Below are 17249 nucleotides of genomic sequence, written 5' to 3'. Positions count from 1 at the left end.
GGAGTCAGGATCGCTGTTGAGGTTGTTGATTGTTTGCAATCTCATTCGAAGGTTGGCTGCTAGGTTGTTGTGGGCTGTGTTGAGGTTGTCGATCCTCAGTTGTTCTTGGTGTAGCATTGTTGTCACGAGGGAGTGCATCTTCTTTCTGGCCTCTTGTTTTTGGATCACGTTTGCAATTCTAGTCTCCATTCTGTTTTAATTTGATTTTGTTTGATATGTTTTCAGGTGTGGGTTGTTATATAGTGGGATTTGTTGGGAGAAGGTGTGAGTGGTTGGTGTCATTTATGACAAATACTTTTTGCAAATATCTGGTGTGTGAGTAATAGATTGATAAGGACTGTGTTTGTAATCATGATTACGTGCTTTTGTAGTTTTGATGCAGCGACGGCGTCATCTAAATTTAGGTGTATTTAATGATAGTCGTTATTAATGTGAATGTAATTGGGCAGATTTGTTTTTGGAGGATACGGGTATTTAATTGCTGGGGAATTTGAAAGGTATTTTTTTATGCATAAGTATTTAAAAAAGAATCATTATCCCATTTAATGGTAGGATATTTATATATGGTATCGTAAATTTTTTATAGAAGGTGACTCAAACACCATTTAGATGTGGATTCAGAGACATTTCTATCTTTGACTTTTTTGTAAGTATCGAAAGTTACGCTAAAGGGTTTCATAAAGTAGTTCTATTTAATATTAGTTTTCTAGAAGCATAGCGTAGCCAACCCACGTCTTTAGGAGCAGAATGCATGGGAGTTTGTTCTGTTCTTACAAAAGCATGATAAATACATAAGTGTATAGTCGGTAGGCTGATTAGGCCATATACATATTACAGTAGCAAAAGGAGATGTGAGGAGTATTTGTTCCTAGTAAACAGCTCAGTCTGGGTACCGTTCACGTTTTGGTGCAGTTGCTGGAGGCTCTTCATCTGTATTTGAAATGTAATTAGTGTTTGTTGAAGATGTTGCATTAGATATGAGTATATTGGCAATTACCTATGTTTTCGTACTCGAGGTGTCTGCTTGCTTGTGGGTGGGTAGATGTTGGCGTTGTGTTTGTTGCAGCACTACTACTTCCTGGAGTGTCTGAAGATGGTGTCGTGGGAAGTGGTGTTATTGGTGAATCAGGCATGTTTGAAGGGGGAGCAATATTCTGTGCTATGAAGCGTATCTTTTCTGGTTTAGATGACCGCATGACCTGCAAGAAGAAGTTGAATGTGGTTTCCTTGCGTTCGTTGAGTATTGGCAGAATAGTTTTCCTCTCAATCAAACTGTATTCGTTCACAAGCTTGGTGCATGGAACACCGGCTAGTTTTCGAACCGCATCATCAGAAAGTGATATGAACACCGAATCCGTGTCATCCATGATGGTTGCAGATAGTTTGTAGCTATATGGAGGTTGGTTGGACAATCGAGTAAGTAGTTGTAGAAGAAACAATGTGTATAATTTATTGAAGTACTTACAAAAAGATTGGGGCATCAGCGAGCCCGTCTGTTGGACAAAACCATCCTTCTCCCATTATCGATACTGTTTCAGAGCAGTTAGGGTAGATACTGTGGTACCAGGTGTCTTTAATCGTGTATTCAGCAATCCGGGCTTTGCAGACAAATGTTTTATCCTGTTGAGCAATATTTGTTATTCTTTGTATGGGAACTAACATCAACGTTTGATAAACGATAGTAGAAAGTTGCTTACAGTGAGATCTGTAAGTGGTTTGACATTCAAACTTTGTATGGTTATTGGCAACTGTGAGGTTAGTGGTATAGAGAGTGCCATGTCATTGGATCTATTTGAACATAAATGGGAAAATCTATAAGTGAAACTGTGATGGTATATCGGTGTATTTTGTGCTTATTTACAAAGTTACATTGAATGTTGTTTATAATACCTGTCCATCAAAGCACTTGTTTCAGGAATAGGCGGGTTTATGTACACGTGTTTAGCAGCAGTGGCAGAAAGTCTAAGCGAACCTGTTATATGTGATCAAGATGTTTGTCATCAATAATAAAAGATGATATTTTTTGTTTCTTTTTGTTGTTTTGTTTGATAGATAATATTTATGAGTGTACCTGCATAAGTTGATACTTTCAGATGAGTTACAGCAACAACGGTCTTTGAGGAGGATGTGGTGAGGGCTGTACGGTTGAACTTTTCAATTGAATCTATGCATTCCTTCCATAGTGTTATGCTTGTTTGCCGGGAGCTTGTTATTGTATTAAAATAGAAGATATATCAGATAAAAATAAGTCTCGGTTGGAAATAAGAGAATTGTAGGTCGTAAATATTACTTTTGGTCGATCAAAATGAGGTTCACAAATGGTTCACGGTTTTTTTTCTCGCCGTCCTTTAGCTTAACAAAAAACCCGATGAAATCTGTGAAACATTTTAGTTAGGGAACATGTTTTCAACGATAAAAAAATTTATTGAATAGTTTACCTGGGAATTCTTCAATCTGGTCAGCAAGCATCTGCAGCTGTTCTCTAGTTCTGAAATTGAAATGGAATGCTAGGAGGTGGTTTTTAGTGTCTATTTGCTCAATTTGTGAAGCTGTACCCACACTTAAATAGATGTTTCTGTTCAGTATCTTTTGATATTCCTCTACTGCGCAGCATGCATAATTTTGTATTTTGTAGCATTTGGAGACTTGCAACTTCGATTCCACGTATGTTTTATTAACTTTCTGACCAAGTATCTGGATGCAATCTCCCTAGAATGGATGCAAAATATATGCTTAGGTCTAATGCTGATGTATTGTAAATAGATAGTAAGTTGCAATGGTTGTGGTAGTGCTTACATGCTTGTCGATAGCCATGAACCATGTTTCATATTGTCGGAAGTGTGGAATCCATTTACGGAGTATCCTCACTTCAAGAGGACCTCCTGTTGCACCGAATTTTAAATATGATATTCTTGATGCTATCGGCTCCATTTGTGACAAGCAGCAACGATGTTATGCAACCTTCACCAAACGAAAAAGCTAATTAGATATTAGATAAAGCAACCATCTGAAATAGCTGTTTACTATCATATTTATAAAAAAAATTCATTTATTATTTGTTTTTTTTTTATAAAAGGCAGTTGTGTCAACCTTATCGGTATTTACTTGATGTAATAATTCTTTGAAAACGACATTTTTTGTTCTTTTTGATTGTAATCCATGATCATCGATTATCAAAATTTTGACAGAGTCTGGTGAAGTTGCTCTAGATAGAGCAACATACAACTGCCCATGTGTGAAAACAGGCTGTGGTAGGTAAATTCCAATTTTTTTTAGTGATTGTCCTTGACTTTTATTGATAGTCATTGCATAACAAACTTTTAGAGGGAATTGTTTTCTAGTAAAAACAAAAGGTAAATCAGGACTGTTATGAACAAATTTTATTCTCGGTATGTACACTCGGTTCCCTATGGAAGTTCCAGTAATAATGGAGGCCTCTATAACAGTTGGCAGTAACTGCGACACAATTAAACGTGTACCGTTACATAGACCCATTCGTTGATTAATGTTTCTTAATAGCATAACAGGCATGTTCGGTTTCAAAGTTAACTCATGTAGTGGAAACCCAGAAAACGTTAACCGATGTAGATATTCTTGTGGATATAAAAGATCTATGTCTGAAATCCGGTGTGTGTGAGGTGTCATTGAATCTGTGCTTAAGTAGGTGACACTATTTCCATTTGCCATTTTCATAACCAAGGAGTTTATTTCTGAAGCAGTATCATTTTTCGGATAAACAATTGCCCTGGCGGACAAGTTTGATGTGGATGGTCTTGCAAGCACTTCGGCATCATAAACAAACCGTATTAGCGAATGCAAACTGTTTTCGCCACTATTGATAAGTAGAGAGTCTGGTATGTCAATGATGCTTGTATGAATTGGATCAGCTGCATCAGGCTCCCCAAGGTTTCCGTTTCCAATATCTAATAACCAGGAAGCAAAGCTGGCAGCCGAAGCTGATGATGAAAGCAGGTTACCGATGGTTGAAAGCCGCATTTTAAGCAACAGTTTGCAGACTATGAAGTAAGGCCACATATATGAATTGGGCAATGTGGAAGAAATGATTTCAGAGACAGTGGTTTTTGGCTTTACAGGTAAAGTCTGTCGGAAGTCTCCTCCTAATAACATTGACATGCCACCAAATAGGAGATCCTTGTTGTTGAGAATGTCTTTTAGCGTTCTATCAAGACATTCGAAACAACGTCTGTCACTCATGGGTGCTTCGTCCCATATAATAAACGAAGTTTGTTGAAGAAGATCTCCAAGTTGTGTATTCTTCTTGATATTGCAGATGGAAGAAGTCGATAAATCAAGAGGGATGTTGAACCGAGAGTGAGTTGTCCTCCCGGAAGGCAACAACAACGATGCAATGTCGGATGCTGCAACAGCGAGAACTATTTTTCCAATAGAGCGAAAATATGCGAGTATAGTTGTCCACAAGAAGGTTTTTCCTGTACCACCATGGCCATAGACAAACAAAAGAAGTTGTTTTTTATTTGTCTGAGCCTCAGAAATCATGGTATAGATATGGAGCTGATCCGGGTTAAGTTGTGAAACCATACCCAGATGTTGTGTATGCAGCGAATTTTTATCATAGCTTGTCTCTTCAAGTAGAAGCCGGTTTCGCAAGACAGATAAATGTCTCGCTGAAGGCAACGGTAGACCAAAATCTTGTAAGGATTTTCTTGGAGTTGAAGAGTTCAGAATTTTTTCAAGTTCTAGGAGAACTTGTTGTTGCAGCAACTCATCATTAATAGAAGCGGATGGTGACGGATTGTCACGAACAAAAGCAAATGAAATATCATCACTCATCTTTCGCCAACCATCGTTCCATAACTGTTGTGGGCAACTGACATCACAGAATAGTAGCAAATGACAGAACAACGACCGTAATTCTGAAGAGGAAGCCCAAGAAGATGCATCAGCAAAGGCTGTGAGCCATTCTTTGTCGTCACCAATCAAACCAAGGGCCTCACAAGCTAATCGAAAGGTTGTGTATGTAGTTGTACCTACGGTTCGAATATCCGCAAACGATTTACACCCTTTTTGGTGACACAACAACATACGAAGATAAAATAATTCTCCTGTTGTCGGATGAACATATGTGAGTCTGCCAATTGTCCGCAAACCGGATCTAGCCCTGGGTTGCCACTCTTTTGATTTCTTAACCCATTTATACTTAGATGGGTAATCTGGATATGTCAAATCCAAACCGTCGGAATACCTACCATTATTTAACAACCACGCAGTCAAAGTTGTCACTCCAAAAGTAGGGTTTCTGATAAGTGCTTGTAGGCGACTATTATCTCTGAAAGTTGTACTTTGCATGTTTTCTAAATGAACTGCCAATGTTTGTACTGAAGGGTAGCGTTCGTGTATCGGAAAATTGAAAATTCTCCATGCAGCTTCATGTGGACATATGAAACGCCCATCAACAAAGTTTTGTATTTCATTTATCGAAGAGACGGAAGAAGAGACTCCATCAGCAGCATCATTATCTGATCTCTGTAATGAAAAGCTGACTCGCTCGACGCCTTTAGAAATATACTTAAACAGGTATTTGATCATCATATTCCAGCCACAATACTCTACATTAATGTGTGCGTTAAATCGACTTGAGAGGCGCTTGTTATATGGGACAACAAAACCATTATCTATTCACACCCTACTGCGCATTGTATGGTATGCACCTTCTCTCCTTTTGTAATGCACATATTCGTCTTTGTCAAATGTTGTAGAAGACTGACAGGGCTTCGGAATGTTCTTTGTACACTTTCTGTCGCGCATGCATGGAGACTTAGGATTGAGGAAACCACAAGGGCCATGCAACATACACTCTGTGACAATTTTATACAAAGATGGTTCAAGATGTGGGTCTGGCAATTCTGAACTTATATATTTATCAACCTCAGCAGCTGTCGTTATCCTATCTGAAGCCGCTACCCAAACCAATGTATGACAATGTGGTAATCCTCTCTTCTGAAACTCTATCGTGTATAAATCTGTTAAGTTAATCAAGTGAAGAAGCATAAGAAAGAAGGCATCTAAAATGTGATACGAAACAAAAATGATATGTAGGATGGTAAAGGCACTTACAAGCATCAACATTGCCAAATGGTTTATCATCTTTTAAAAATAGTATAAATGCTTCGACCTTCATCTGGAAGACACGAGCTATGATATCTGGTCTGTTTTGAGAATGGTCAACACCATGAGTATCCATATATCTCACAATTTCGGGCCATTTTACATTGCAAGTAAAAGTAACAAAGTATTGTGGATTGCCATAAATTCTGCATATTGCTAACGCATCTTGATAGTGTTTATACATATATCTAGGGCCTCCAACAAACGATGCGGGCAGGAAGATTCGTCTTCCAATAAACCTGCCTTCTGAATCTCCCCTTGAAAGAGCATCATAAACCCCAGATACATACTCAGAACGAAGCTGTTCTTGATGGTTTTGTACATAGTCAAGTCTATTTTGTTCAACGCAGATGTACGCATCAACAATATACTGTTGGAAAAGCCTACCACCACATAGAAGCAAGGAAAACATATTACTGCGTGCGTGCAACTGGTAGCTGTAATACATATTCACTGTAATATTTCTATCAGAACATTCAGAATTAGTTCTCGATCTCATCCTTGGCGACCAACCATCCTCACCAAAAGGAAACAGAAGCGGATATTGAAAAGGCATGTAAGCCGGATGAAGCTTGCTAATACGATGAGGCAAACCGTCCTTTGAATGAACAACAATATCATATTGACTAGAATTTGGATCATCGCCAGCAATAATAGCACCAAGAGTCCCTGGAGATGGAGCTCCATAACGTCTATCCGACACATTATTATAAAGCCTAACAGAATAAGTTTCCAAACCCATCCCACATGCAATATCTGCAGCACTTTTAAAAGTACATACATACTCGTTAGTAGCATTTAACGTCGAACCGATAATGGAAACAAACCTTTCATCCAAAGCCCCTTGTGTTGGATTATCAAAGAAACGAAGCCTATTAGACACCTCATTTTCAGTATCATAAATATACAACTGCAAAAACCGTGGCTTTTCGGAAGATGGCGGACATAAGGAACCAATCCAATGTGAAACTTGGCCGGAGACTTTAAATGTGTAAGGACCACGGGTGATGTTAACACTTTCATCAATGTTGGCTCCAAAAGAAGTCATGGAAAACATTGAATTATAGGCTCTAATATTGTCTAGAAATGCAGCCTCTTGAAAAAGACCCATAAACGGTGCTGAAGGTCGAAGAGGAACCGGCAAAACAACAGCGCCCAACTTACAGCACTGTGTATACACAGGCCGATTAACATGTGACAAACGAAGAACCCTCTCAGCTAACCAAAAAAAGGCAGCACAATATTGACAGACATAAACACAGTCCCCACAATCATGAGTTAACGGAAGTGGTCTTTCAAAAGACCCAGGTAACGTAATAGTAGAACTTACCTGCAGAAGACGACATCGAGACTGCCTAGAAGAAGTAGAGCCACACGATTCGCCCACTTCAAAAACGGAACTTCCCCTTCTACGTTTACTCATTAGGAAAAAAAATCGAAACAACACCACAAACAACGACTACAAAGTAGAACAGCGAATATAAAAGGCAAAACACATACCGTGAAAACCAAACGCCTGCAACAACAGCAAAACGAAACGAAGCAGAAGAACAGAACGATGCCTGCACCAACCCAAAGAAAACATAGAACTCATGTTAAGATGACAGATTCAACGAAAGCTTCCAGCTAGAGACAAAAATCAGAAAGAAAAAAGCATGGATGCAAGAAAAAACCCTTGACGTACGACCAAACAAAGGCTGAAGAGTGAGGAGGAAAAGAACGAAAATCAACTTTACAGGAATGTAGATAAGTATGGATAAAAGCAAAACCATTTACCGGGAAGAAAACCCTCGGCTCCAAACCAGACGGTAACGGCTCGGCTTGAAACCGGCAACTGTAGATAGCCGACACGGGTTTTAAGTTATTAAATAATGCCAACCAAAATTGATCAGAAGCCATAATTATATTCTAAATCTCAAACAAAAAAGAATTGATTCAAATGGTTCTCTTAAAGCAACCGAGAATATAACTTTATAAACAACTTTAATTTAAGTTATCGCCTATTAAAATTTTGTGTTATTTTTATTACACCACAACACCATGCGACAAGTACTATAGAAATTTAATTTTTTGAGTGTCTTTCCAAAAAACACTTCAATGCTATGTATCTACTTTGAGAAGATAGTACAGAAAAACAAAACTAAAATTTTGTGTTATTTTTATTACACCACAACACCATGCGACAAGTACTATAGAAATTTAATTTTTTGAGTGTCTTTCCAAAAAACACTTCAATGCTATGTATCTACTTTGAGAAGATAGTACAGAAAAACAAAACTAAAATTTTGTGTTATTTTTATTACACCACAACACCATGCGACAAGTACTATAGAAATTTAATTTTTTGAGTGTCTTTCCAAAAAACACTTCAATGCTATGTATCTACTTTGAGAAGATAGTACAGAAAAACAAAACTAAAATTTTGTGTTATTTTTATTACACCACAACACCATGCGACAAGTACTATAGAAATTTAATTTTTTGAGTGTCTTTCCAAAAAACACTTCAATGCTATGTATCTACTTTGAGAAGATAGTACAGAAAAACAAAACTAAAATTTGCATTAGACATGCTTACAACCATTCACACAGGGTGTCGACTTAGTCACATACACATGCACACTAAAGCAGACATCCACAACGACACACATAGAAAAGATAATTGCAATGATTTAAAAGATCATTTTATAAATTAGTTTTGAAAAACTAAATACCAGTTACAACATTTTACTTTCAAACTATTTTCTTAGTAGAACATTATGCTTTTATACCTTACCCAATTAAAGACAAAAGCATAATGTCCTACTTTGGGGGTCCCACCATTTATAGCAATGACCTCTTACTGATCCAACCACTTCCAAAAGCCCTCCAAGCCTAAACCCATCGGTACAAAAAACAATTAGACACATATCAACATTATTATTCATATTCAGTTTACTACAACAACAATTATCTAGAAGCAACATCATTGGATTGATTATCTATATTTGAACAGGGTACAATAGCCTCCATCAAGGACATCAGCACCAACATAAATCTACATATTACTATCAATTTTGCAAAAACCTGTGGAAATTAACAATTTAATGCCTTGTCATACATGTTTTAGAAGAAATGAAAAAAAGAAAATTTGGTGGAAAACTCAAAAGCAAAACCAAAAAAAGTGTTCAGATACAATTTTCATAATCATCAATAGTTTCTCGTCGATGGTTCTCCAAAATGGTTTGTGAAAAATATGTAAAAATGGAAACGTTTACTTCATCGGTTGGTAATTCATAAAAGAAAAAAGGCGTGCTACAACTTGAAAGTAAGATTAGTAACATTATGAAAAAAAAAATCAAAACTAAAGAAGTCAAAGTATATTGTTTTACCCGTTGTTTAATCATCGTTTGTGAGTAAATAAAAATCTAAATCATAACCTGATTGAATATGAGCCGTTGTAATCCTTTACAATATTCTAGTCCAACTAACACATAGTTGGAATACTTCACATTATCACCACCAACCATATCTATTCCACACTCCTTTCTTTTCCATGTATTGAAAAAAAGAACCTAATAAAACAATTAACAACCAAAATCATAACCTGATCAAATGACTAAAATAAGAATTTAAAAATCATATTTCATATTTTTTAATATACCTAAATATTAAAAAAAAAATTAGAATTAGACTGACTAACTTGTGGTCTACATAAGTAAACAACAACCAAATTCGAATTTGATTTCTAAACACATACCAAATGAAATGAACCCATATACGTCTTTGGTTGCCCTATTTGATCCAGTTAAAACCTGCAAATTGGGTTACACACATTCTACAAAATATTAAAGCAGATCAACAACAAGAAAATTAGGGAAAATTAATAAACTATAATTGAATATGGAATGGACCCAGCGTTACCTCAGGGGCTACTTAGGAGTTGCCAAAACTAGCCATTTACTTTCTACATAAAATTAATGATCTTTTGTAGAACCAACATTTAGCAAGTATAAACCTTTAAGATACACATTTAGAAAAAAAAAATAGTAAAGAATTTAGAGGTGTGATGGAGTCATGGTGATTAGTGGTGATACCAGCAGACGATGATAACGGTGGCAGTGAGTGGTATTGATGGTGGTAGATCGGGAAGCAAGAGGTTGAGAAGAGACACAGGTTGCGAATTTGGTCGCTGCATAGGCGTAGTAACAGAAGATTGAGGAAACTAATATCAATTGATCAAATCCGTTCACCATCTCCAGAAATATGAAATAGATTTTATATTAAAACCATGTGACATCGTTCGATAGAGAGAAAAAATATAGGAAAAATTCATACTTACCTTTCGTGTTCATGATGAAATTGAAGAAGCACACGTCAAGCATCTTCTAGCAATGTCGATTTAGTGTGTGTGTGTGTGTGTGTGTGAAAGATTAGTGTTCCTTTTGGAAGGAATTTGAAACCCATTCATATAATCGGTGTTGAAGGGTTTCAGACCGTCACCATTTCTTGTAAAATCGAAAGAACAAAACTTTGAGACAAAATAACAAAACAAAAGCTATCAAGCACCCTAACCCCAAAGCCTCAACTGATTTGGATCTTCTCCCATAGTTAACTTATCTTGAAGAGGTGTCGTGGCTAGAGTTTCATGTGTCTATAGATGGGGAATGGTGTGCGTGGTGGTGGAAAAGATGCAGTAGGAGTTTCTTTCTATAGATATCGGCGGGGTTGGTCTTATGATGTCATGACAGTGGCAAGGAGGAAAACGATGCCGGATGGTGTTGCTAAAAAATGGTTGTCGTGGTGTTGGTGAGTGACGGCTAGTGTTAGTGTTAAAGAGTTGTGAATAGTTTGAAGGTTGTGAGAAGGGATTTAGGGTTTCCTATCTAGGGGAAGATAAGATGCTTCAAAATGGGGAGGAAAACGAAGAGCCGTGGAACGAAGGACTTGACTGGTGTAATCGAGGGTATTACGTGTGGGTATGGGGAAAAGGGAATCTGATCCTTTTATTTTCTTGCTCCGCAGGTGGCGAGATGTGCAGAGGTGAAGATAGAGGCGATTTCATAGGAAATAAAAACAATGGTGAAGGTCGTTGGCGGGTGGAGAGATTGAAGAGAGGGTCGTGCTGGTGATGACTGATAAATTATCTTCAATTGTACACCCTTTCAGTGTATAGATAAGAATATGCCGACGAATATAAGGGAAAAAGGAGGCCAGATTTTTCGAATTAAGAGGAACTGTGTCGAGCAATGGTGCAGGTCGCCGACGGGAGGATAGAATAAGGAGAGGGGTGGTGATGTTGACGATAGCTAAGGTTTAACCGGAAGGAAATGGATGTGCTTCCATGATTCACTATAATTTGTGGAGTCTATTAGTCATATAAACTGATAAGAGGGAAGGTGACCACAAATATCTGCAGATATCCTCTCGGCATCAACAAGACTCGATCAACATATAAGTGGAAAACGTAAATAGGTGCACCAGGCGATATATGGGGAAAAGATAGGCCCATTTAAATAAATTCTAATTAACTACACACTAGGTAGTTGTAAATTGTGTTTTATATGTTGGACGATCTAAAAATTGAAGTAACAGTATTGATAGAATAATATTATTTTATTGACGTTTGCTTAATCACTTGAACGTCTTAAAAAAATAATATTAGTTTATTCAATCTATTTTTAGAAACAGAGAGATTTTTTTTATAAGATAGTATATATATATATATATATATATATATATATATATATATATATATATATATATATATATATATATATATGGGAAAAGGGAATATACATTACAGCCCCACCTAAGCTTAGGTTGGCTGTAATGTATATTCCATATCCCCTATATATATATATATATATATATATATATATAATTCAGGGTAGGCTCTATGTAGAGGTTTTTAAAGCTAGGGCTTAGGGCCCATAATTCTAAGGGGCCCTATATTTTCCAAATTCCAAAAATTTAGTCCATTGAAAAATCAAATCCGGTAACCACAAAATAAATGAAGCGGAAGAATAAATCAACGATCGTTGCATTCATGAAACTGAAACGACATTGCATTCTTCTACCAAATTTATTTTCTGCAACATATTCGTCTCATCTATTTTTGATTCCTGAGTATAGTAAAGGCCAAAGGGTCCCAAATTTTTGGCTTGCTTAGAGCCCCTAAAATGGTTGAGCCGTCCATGATATATGTGTGTGTGTGTATATATATATATATATATATATATATATATATATATATATGTATATATATATATATATATATAGGAATGATCATTTGAGAACTCAAAGTTTCCCGAGAACCAAACCAGGGTCGTTAGATCAAAATAATAAAAGGTTAGGATCATTTGTGGCATTTTTGTAAATACATGGTAAAAAAACACGGGGGCATGATAACTAAATGATTCAGGGGAATTTTAGAGATAAATTACTTATGCGTCTCTCTCTCTGTGTGTGTGTGTGTGTGTGTGTGTGTGTGTGTGTAACATCCCGAGTTCAGGAGTGCAAGTTCAGGGTTCAAAATGTAAATGTGAAAGGGCAACTCGGCGAGTACATAGGTGGACTCGGTGAGTAGGGTCGCGATTCTGGTCGCGTGTTAAGTGGCCAACTCGGCGAGTTGGCGGCTGGACTCGGCGAGTTGGTGTTGTGTGGAGAAAATCGTAATTTCGGAGGATGAGCCCTATATAAAGGACATGATACCCTCTCCCCAGCCTCTTTACCCTCTCTTGAAGTCCATAAAACCCTAATGCGCGTTTGCGAGTGATTTGAGAGCATTTGAACCTTGGAGAAGACATTTTGGAAGAGATCTTGGAGAGTTAAGAGGCTTGGAGCAAGGGGCTTTGCAAGGATTCGGATTTCTCTTCTGTTGGAGATTTCTTTTAAGGTATTATTTCGTTGCTTGGGCTGTTTTTCATCTAGATTCATCATTTTGGAGTATTTGGAAAGAATAGCTTGTGATATTTTGAGTTTGGAGGTTAGATATGAGGTTGCTACCTCAGATCTGGAATGAAGTAGGTCTAGAGTGCATTAAAGTCCCTATTCTTGAGTGATTGGTGAAGCCGCCTTGTCCCAAACCCTAACCCTAGAGTGTTATATGCTTAGATCTCTTTGGATTCACGTAAAGTTTGCCACTTTACGTGATGGATGGGTTGTAGAAGGGTAGATCTATGGTTTGGATCATCTGCATGGCCTGTAAAGCTTCTGTATGGATTAAGATCTAGGGGTACTCGGCGAGTCACAAAGGTGTACTCGGCGAGTTGCTTGAAGATGGGCAGGAACTCGATGAGTTGGAAGAACAACTCGGCGAGTTGGTTGAAGATAGCCTTGGACTCGGCGAGTCTGTGCTTGGACTCGGTGGGTCTGGTCGTGAGGTCCTAACCTTATTCTGGTTGAGCCGTGAATCGGTGAGTCAAGGGAGGACTTGGTGAGTTGAGTGCGAGGGGACTCAGAGTTGTGGGACTCGGGGTGACTCGGCGAGTTGAGTCGCGGATTGGGAAAGTTCTGAGCATGGGGACTCGACGAGTCATCAGGTTGACTCGGCGAGTAGAGTCATTCAGGAGGTTGACTTTGACTTTGACTTTGACCAAGGGTTGACCAGTTGTCTTCCAGGGATATTTTGGTTATTGTTGGCATTTGTTTTGAGTTCAGTGTTGGTGTTGGCTAGTGGGGGAGATCGTGTCAGTAGTCGGAGCATCTCGGTCTTGTCTTTTCAGTCGGCAGTTGCGAGGTGAGTTATTCTCACTATATCGACAGGGTCTACGGCACCAAGGTCGGCCCTTTATCGGATTGTGATCCGGGTATCGTTATTATGTTATTGCTTTGCTATGTTTGCATCATGGTAGTTAGGATGGTATATGTTACAGACCTGCTTAAGGTCGGTATCCTGGTTATGATGATGTTATGCTATGTGATCTGCTAGATCGGTTGATTAGATGTGAATTGTTATATGATTGAATGTTTATGTGCACATGGTTGTTGGATTGGGGTTGGGTTGAGGTGGGTCCTGCTTTGTGCTGTAGGCCAACATACCCAGGGCGGACCGGTTATCCCAAAGGCCCAGCGATGGGTCCGGATAGGCTGTAGGCCCCAAGAGGGCGGACCAGACATGCCGAGGCTCGGAGAGTGGACCAGGCTGACTGAAGGCCCAGTACGGGCGGACCAGTCATACTGTAGACTCAGAGAGTGGACCAGGTGGATTGAAGGCCCGGTACGGGCGGACCAATCACACTGTAGACTCGATGTATATGGTTAGACTCGGAGGGTGGACCAGGTGGACTGAAGGCCGGTGCGGCGGACCAGTCACACAAGTAGACCCGAAGTGCATGGCTGTTATGTGTTCTATTATGATATGGAATGTTGTGCGTGTATGGTATATGTGGTTGGTATTTTGGGGGTATCTCACTAAGCTTTCGGGCTGACAGTTGTGGTTTAATGTTTTTCAGGTTCTTCAGGAGACCGTGGCAAGGCAAAGGCGTGATCATACCGCTCCTCATGATTATGTTTTATGATGTGGTTCTGGGAAGACTCTGATAATAATTGTATTGAAAACCTTTTTGTAATAACTTTATGAAACTGGGTTGTTTTTGAAAAGTTAAAATTGGTTGAAATTTTTAGAGTGTTACAAGTTGGTATCAGAGCCTTGGTTTGAGTGAATTGGAGGAACATTCGTGTGAATCCAGTCTCAAATCAAGGAGAGTTTTCAAAAGAGAATTTAAAATGGTTTTTTTTTAATGAGTAAAGGAGGACGCGAAGGTACGATCAGCCGGAGCCAGTAAGTAACCCCAAAATACCATACATGATATTTGTTTTTGAGTTATGATAGGACAACATGCTAGTACTAGGCTAGGGATCTTGAGGATTTCATGATAATGTTGCCTGATTTATGATGCCTGCTAGCCTAGGATTTCTTCTGTGGGAGATTTCCAGTGTTCCTCTAGGAGTGAGGGTTGACTGCTTGTTATGTATGTTCTTCACCAGGGTGTTGTGGTGATAATTGATATAAATATGGGTAGGTGTGGAAGTTAGTATGGGCCCGTACTACTGAAAGCACAGGACCCATACGCGTATCAAATAAACCACAACCTCTAGGGTTGGGTTGGGAGTTGGTTCCCGGGATAGTGGGAAGTATCTGAGATCTTGCGATGTTTTTCAGTATGGTGGTTACAAGGCACGCTGGGAGCGGATCCGGGTCAGGATCGGGAGCAGGAGAGGGGGGTCAGGGTGGGTCAGTATCGCCCGAGGTTATTGGTCAGATGAGCACAGGCGAGTTGGATGCTAGGATTCGTGAGATCCTGCATGAGGAGGGTTATGTGTTGTTCCGGGCCGAGTTGCCGGAACTATTTGGGTCGATCAAGACCGCCATGGTTGAGTATTTTGATGAGCGCTATGCAGCTCTCACAGAGACGGTTGTCGCGGCAGCTACAACGGCTGTAGCAGCGGCAGGGGGAGGAGCCGGTCGAGGTTTTCAGTATCGGGACTACGATAATACGAAGCCCCCTACCTTCGATGGGGTTCAGGACCTGATTGTTGCTATGAGATGGTTGTCAGACGTGGAGGGGTGTTTCTTCACGTGTTCATGCCCTGATGATCAGAGGGTGAGGTGTGCTCTGAACCTGTTGAGGCTCGGGGCGAAGGATTGGTGGAGATTGACCACGGGGTCATATTCGGATGCGCAGAGGGTTGCGGTTTCTTGGGATCAGTTCCGGGAGATGTTTAGCACTCGTTATGTTCCGCAGGTCGAGAGAGAGAGAGAGAGAGAGAGGTTGGCTCAGGAGTTCCTGGAGCTGAAACAGGATTCGGAGTCGGTGACGGAGATCACCAGGATGTTCACTGAGAGGGAGATGTTTTGCCCTGAGTTCGCTTCGGAGCAGGCTCAGATGTCCCGATATCTGAGTATGCTCAAGAGGGTATCAGGCAGTTTGTGTCTACACAGAGGTGCGAGACCTTGTTAGAGTTGTAGGAGGCCTCCAGGCGGCGTGAGTTGGAGATTGAGTTGCAGTTGAGAGAGCAAAGGCAGGCCCCGGCACAGTCGCAACCGGCGTCGAAATGGTCCAAGACCATTGATTCTGGATTGGGAGATCAGAGCAGCCGCACTTGTGGAAGGTGTGGGAAGGGTCACATCGGAGTTTGTAGGTCCGGTGGTGCATGCCGCAAGTGCAGAAAGGAGGGGCACTATGCGAGGGATTGTCGGCAAGCAGCCCCGGTTCAAGATTTGAGGATTTGTTATCATTGCCATCAGGTTGGACACTTGAGGGTCACCTGTCCACAGCTTGCTGCAGGACCGGTGCAGGCTCCAGCACCGGCCACTTTGAGGATTACGGGTGGAGGTCAGGGTGGAGCGGAGCCCCCAAGGGCTCAGGGTCGTGCTTTTCAGCTTACAGCGGAGGAGGTCAGGGCAGTGCCGGATGCAGCTGCGGGTATGTTTCTTTCTTGATGTCTTGTTATCTTGTGATTATTGTGGAGTATTGTATATCTGCTAGTCTCGTTGTGTGACTTTTGTTATTGTATTCGTTGTTCCTTGAGGGTTATGGTATGGTTATGGATTTGGTGTTGGAAATTTCGTTGGTTATCATTCATGGGGGTTATTAATGGGGAGTTAGACTTTTGGTCTGAATGTCGGGAAGCATCTACAGTCTGAGGAGTGGTTAGCTGAATGAAGGGTTTCTTTTGAGCCCGAGATGATCAGTGTTGATATGTAATTTTGTGAAGGTTGCTCGTTCTAGCGGGAATCGGTTCACGTGTAAGGGATTGTGTTGTGTAGGATTGTTAAGGGAGGTCGGTTATGGCGACTGGTGGTTGATAGTCAGTGCTCTAAGTGGGGAGAATTGGAAAATTCTCCGGAAGATCGATAAGCATGAGAGGTTGTTTAGCTGTTGGGATTCAACAGTGGTCCTGTCAGCCGAACGTAGGCTGGTATGAGCAAGTGTCAGACAGACGGGGCGGGATGCAGACCAAGGGTGATTGATTGTGGAAGGCCTGGGATCGGGCCGGGATTGAGTATGTAGGATGGAGATAGAGTTCGGAGCCCCTAGAGGGCTAGAACAGTATGAATGGGAGTGTTTTCCTGGAGGGATAATTCGGGATATTGGATGCTAGTAGAGCGGTCCGGAT

At 40.1% G+C, this 17249-nt stretch overlaps 3 protein-coding genes across 19 annotated transcripts; all 3 read right to left on the bottom strand.

Annotated features, from left to right (window-relative positions):
• Positions 1 to 691: 691 nt before the first annotated feature.
• On the bottom strand, positions 692 to 11545 carry LOC145053663 (uncharacterized). Of its 17 annotated transcripts, none has more exons than XM_079001751.1 (14): positions 10468 to 11545; positions 9886 to 10381; positions 9566 to 9700; positions 8923 to 9020; positions 7924 to 7981; positions 7478 to 7709; positions 2797 to 2961; positions 2439 to 2709; positions 2291 to 2375; positions 2072 to 2205; positions 1891 to 1972; positions 1466 to 1620; positions 998 to 1389; positions 692 to 930 (listed from the first exon to the last, which is right to left on the bottom strand). In XM_079001751.1, exons 7-12 carry the CDS (start codon positions 2929 to 2931, stop codon positions 1521 to 1523), a joined length of 807 nt encoding a protein of 268 aa, XP_078857877.1. In that variant the 5' UTR covers positions 2932 to 2961; positions 7478 to 7709; positions 7924 to 7981; positions 8923 to 9020; positions 9566 to 9700; positions 9886 to 10381; positions 10468 to 11545; the 3' UTR covers positions 692 to 930; positions 998 to 1389; positions 1466 to 1520. The 17 variants fall into 17 exon arrangements, with proteins under 17 accessions (XP_078857877.1, XP_078857874.1, XP_078857866.1 ...); XM_079001748.1 differs by lacking the exons at positions 692 to 930; positions 998 to 1389; positions 1466 to 1620 and adding an exon at positions 1656 to 1788 and having other exon boundaries at positions 9886 to 9940; positions 10050 to 10143; positions 10223 to 10381; XM_079001740.1 differs by lacking the exons at positions 692 to 930; positions 998 to 1389; positions 1466 to 1620 and adding an exon at positions 1656 to 1788 and having other exon boundaries at positions 7478 to 7556; positions 7648 to 7709.
• On the bottom strand, positions 2968 to 7471 carry LOC145053662 (ATP-dependent DNA helicase RRM3-like). Its single transcript, XM_079001734.1, has 2 exons — positions 6097 to 7471; positions 2968 to 6002 (listed from the first exon to the last, which is right to left on the bottom strand). The coding sequence occupies exon 2, from the start codon at positions 5569 to 5571 to the stop codon at positions 3046 to 3048; it is 2526 nt and encodes an 841-aa protein (XP_078857860.1). The 5' UTR covers positions 5572 to 6002; positions 6097 to 7471; the 3' UTR covers positions 2968 to 3045.
• On the bottom strand, positions 5659 to 7493 carry LOC145050220 (uncharacterized). Its single transcript, XM_078998507.1, has 3 exons — positions 7478 to 7493; positions 6097 to 7365; positions 5659 to 6002 (listed from the first exon to the last, which is right to left on the bottom strand). The coding sequence occupies exons 1-3, from the start codon at positions 7491 to 7493 to the stop codon at positions 5659 to 5661; spliced, it is 1629 nt and encodes a 542-aa protein (XP_078854633.1).
• Positions 11546 to 17249: the final 5704 nt, after the last annotated feature.

This window comes from Lactuca serriola, chromosome 5 (assembly GCF_051521515.1).
Source record: "Lactuca serriola cultivar US96UC23 chromosome 5, Lser_US96UC23_V15, whole genome shotgun sequence".
In the NCBI taxonomy this organism is placed as follows: Eukaryota; Viridiplantae; Streptophyta; class Magnoliopsida; order Asterales; family Asteraceae; genus Lactuca; species Lactuca serriola.
The sequence above is the reverse complement of the archived record's forward strand: the minus strand, read 5'-3'. Positions and strand labels throughout refer to the sequence as shown.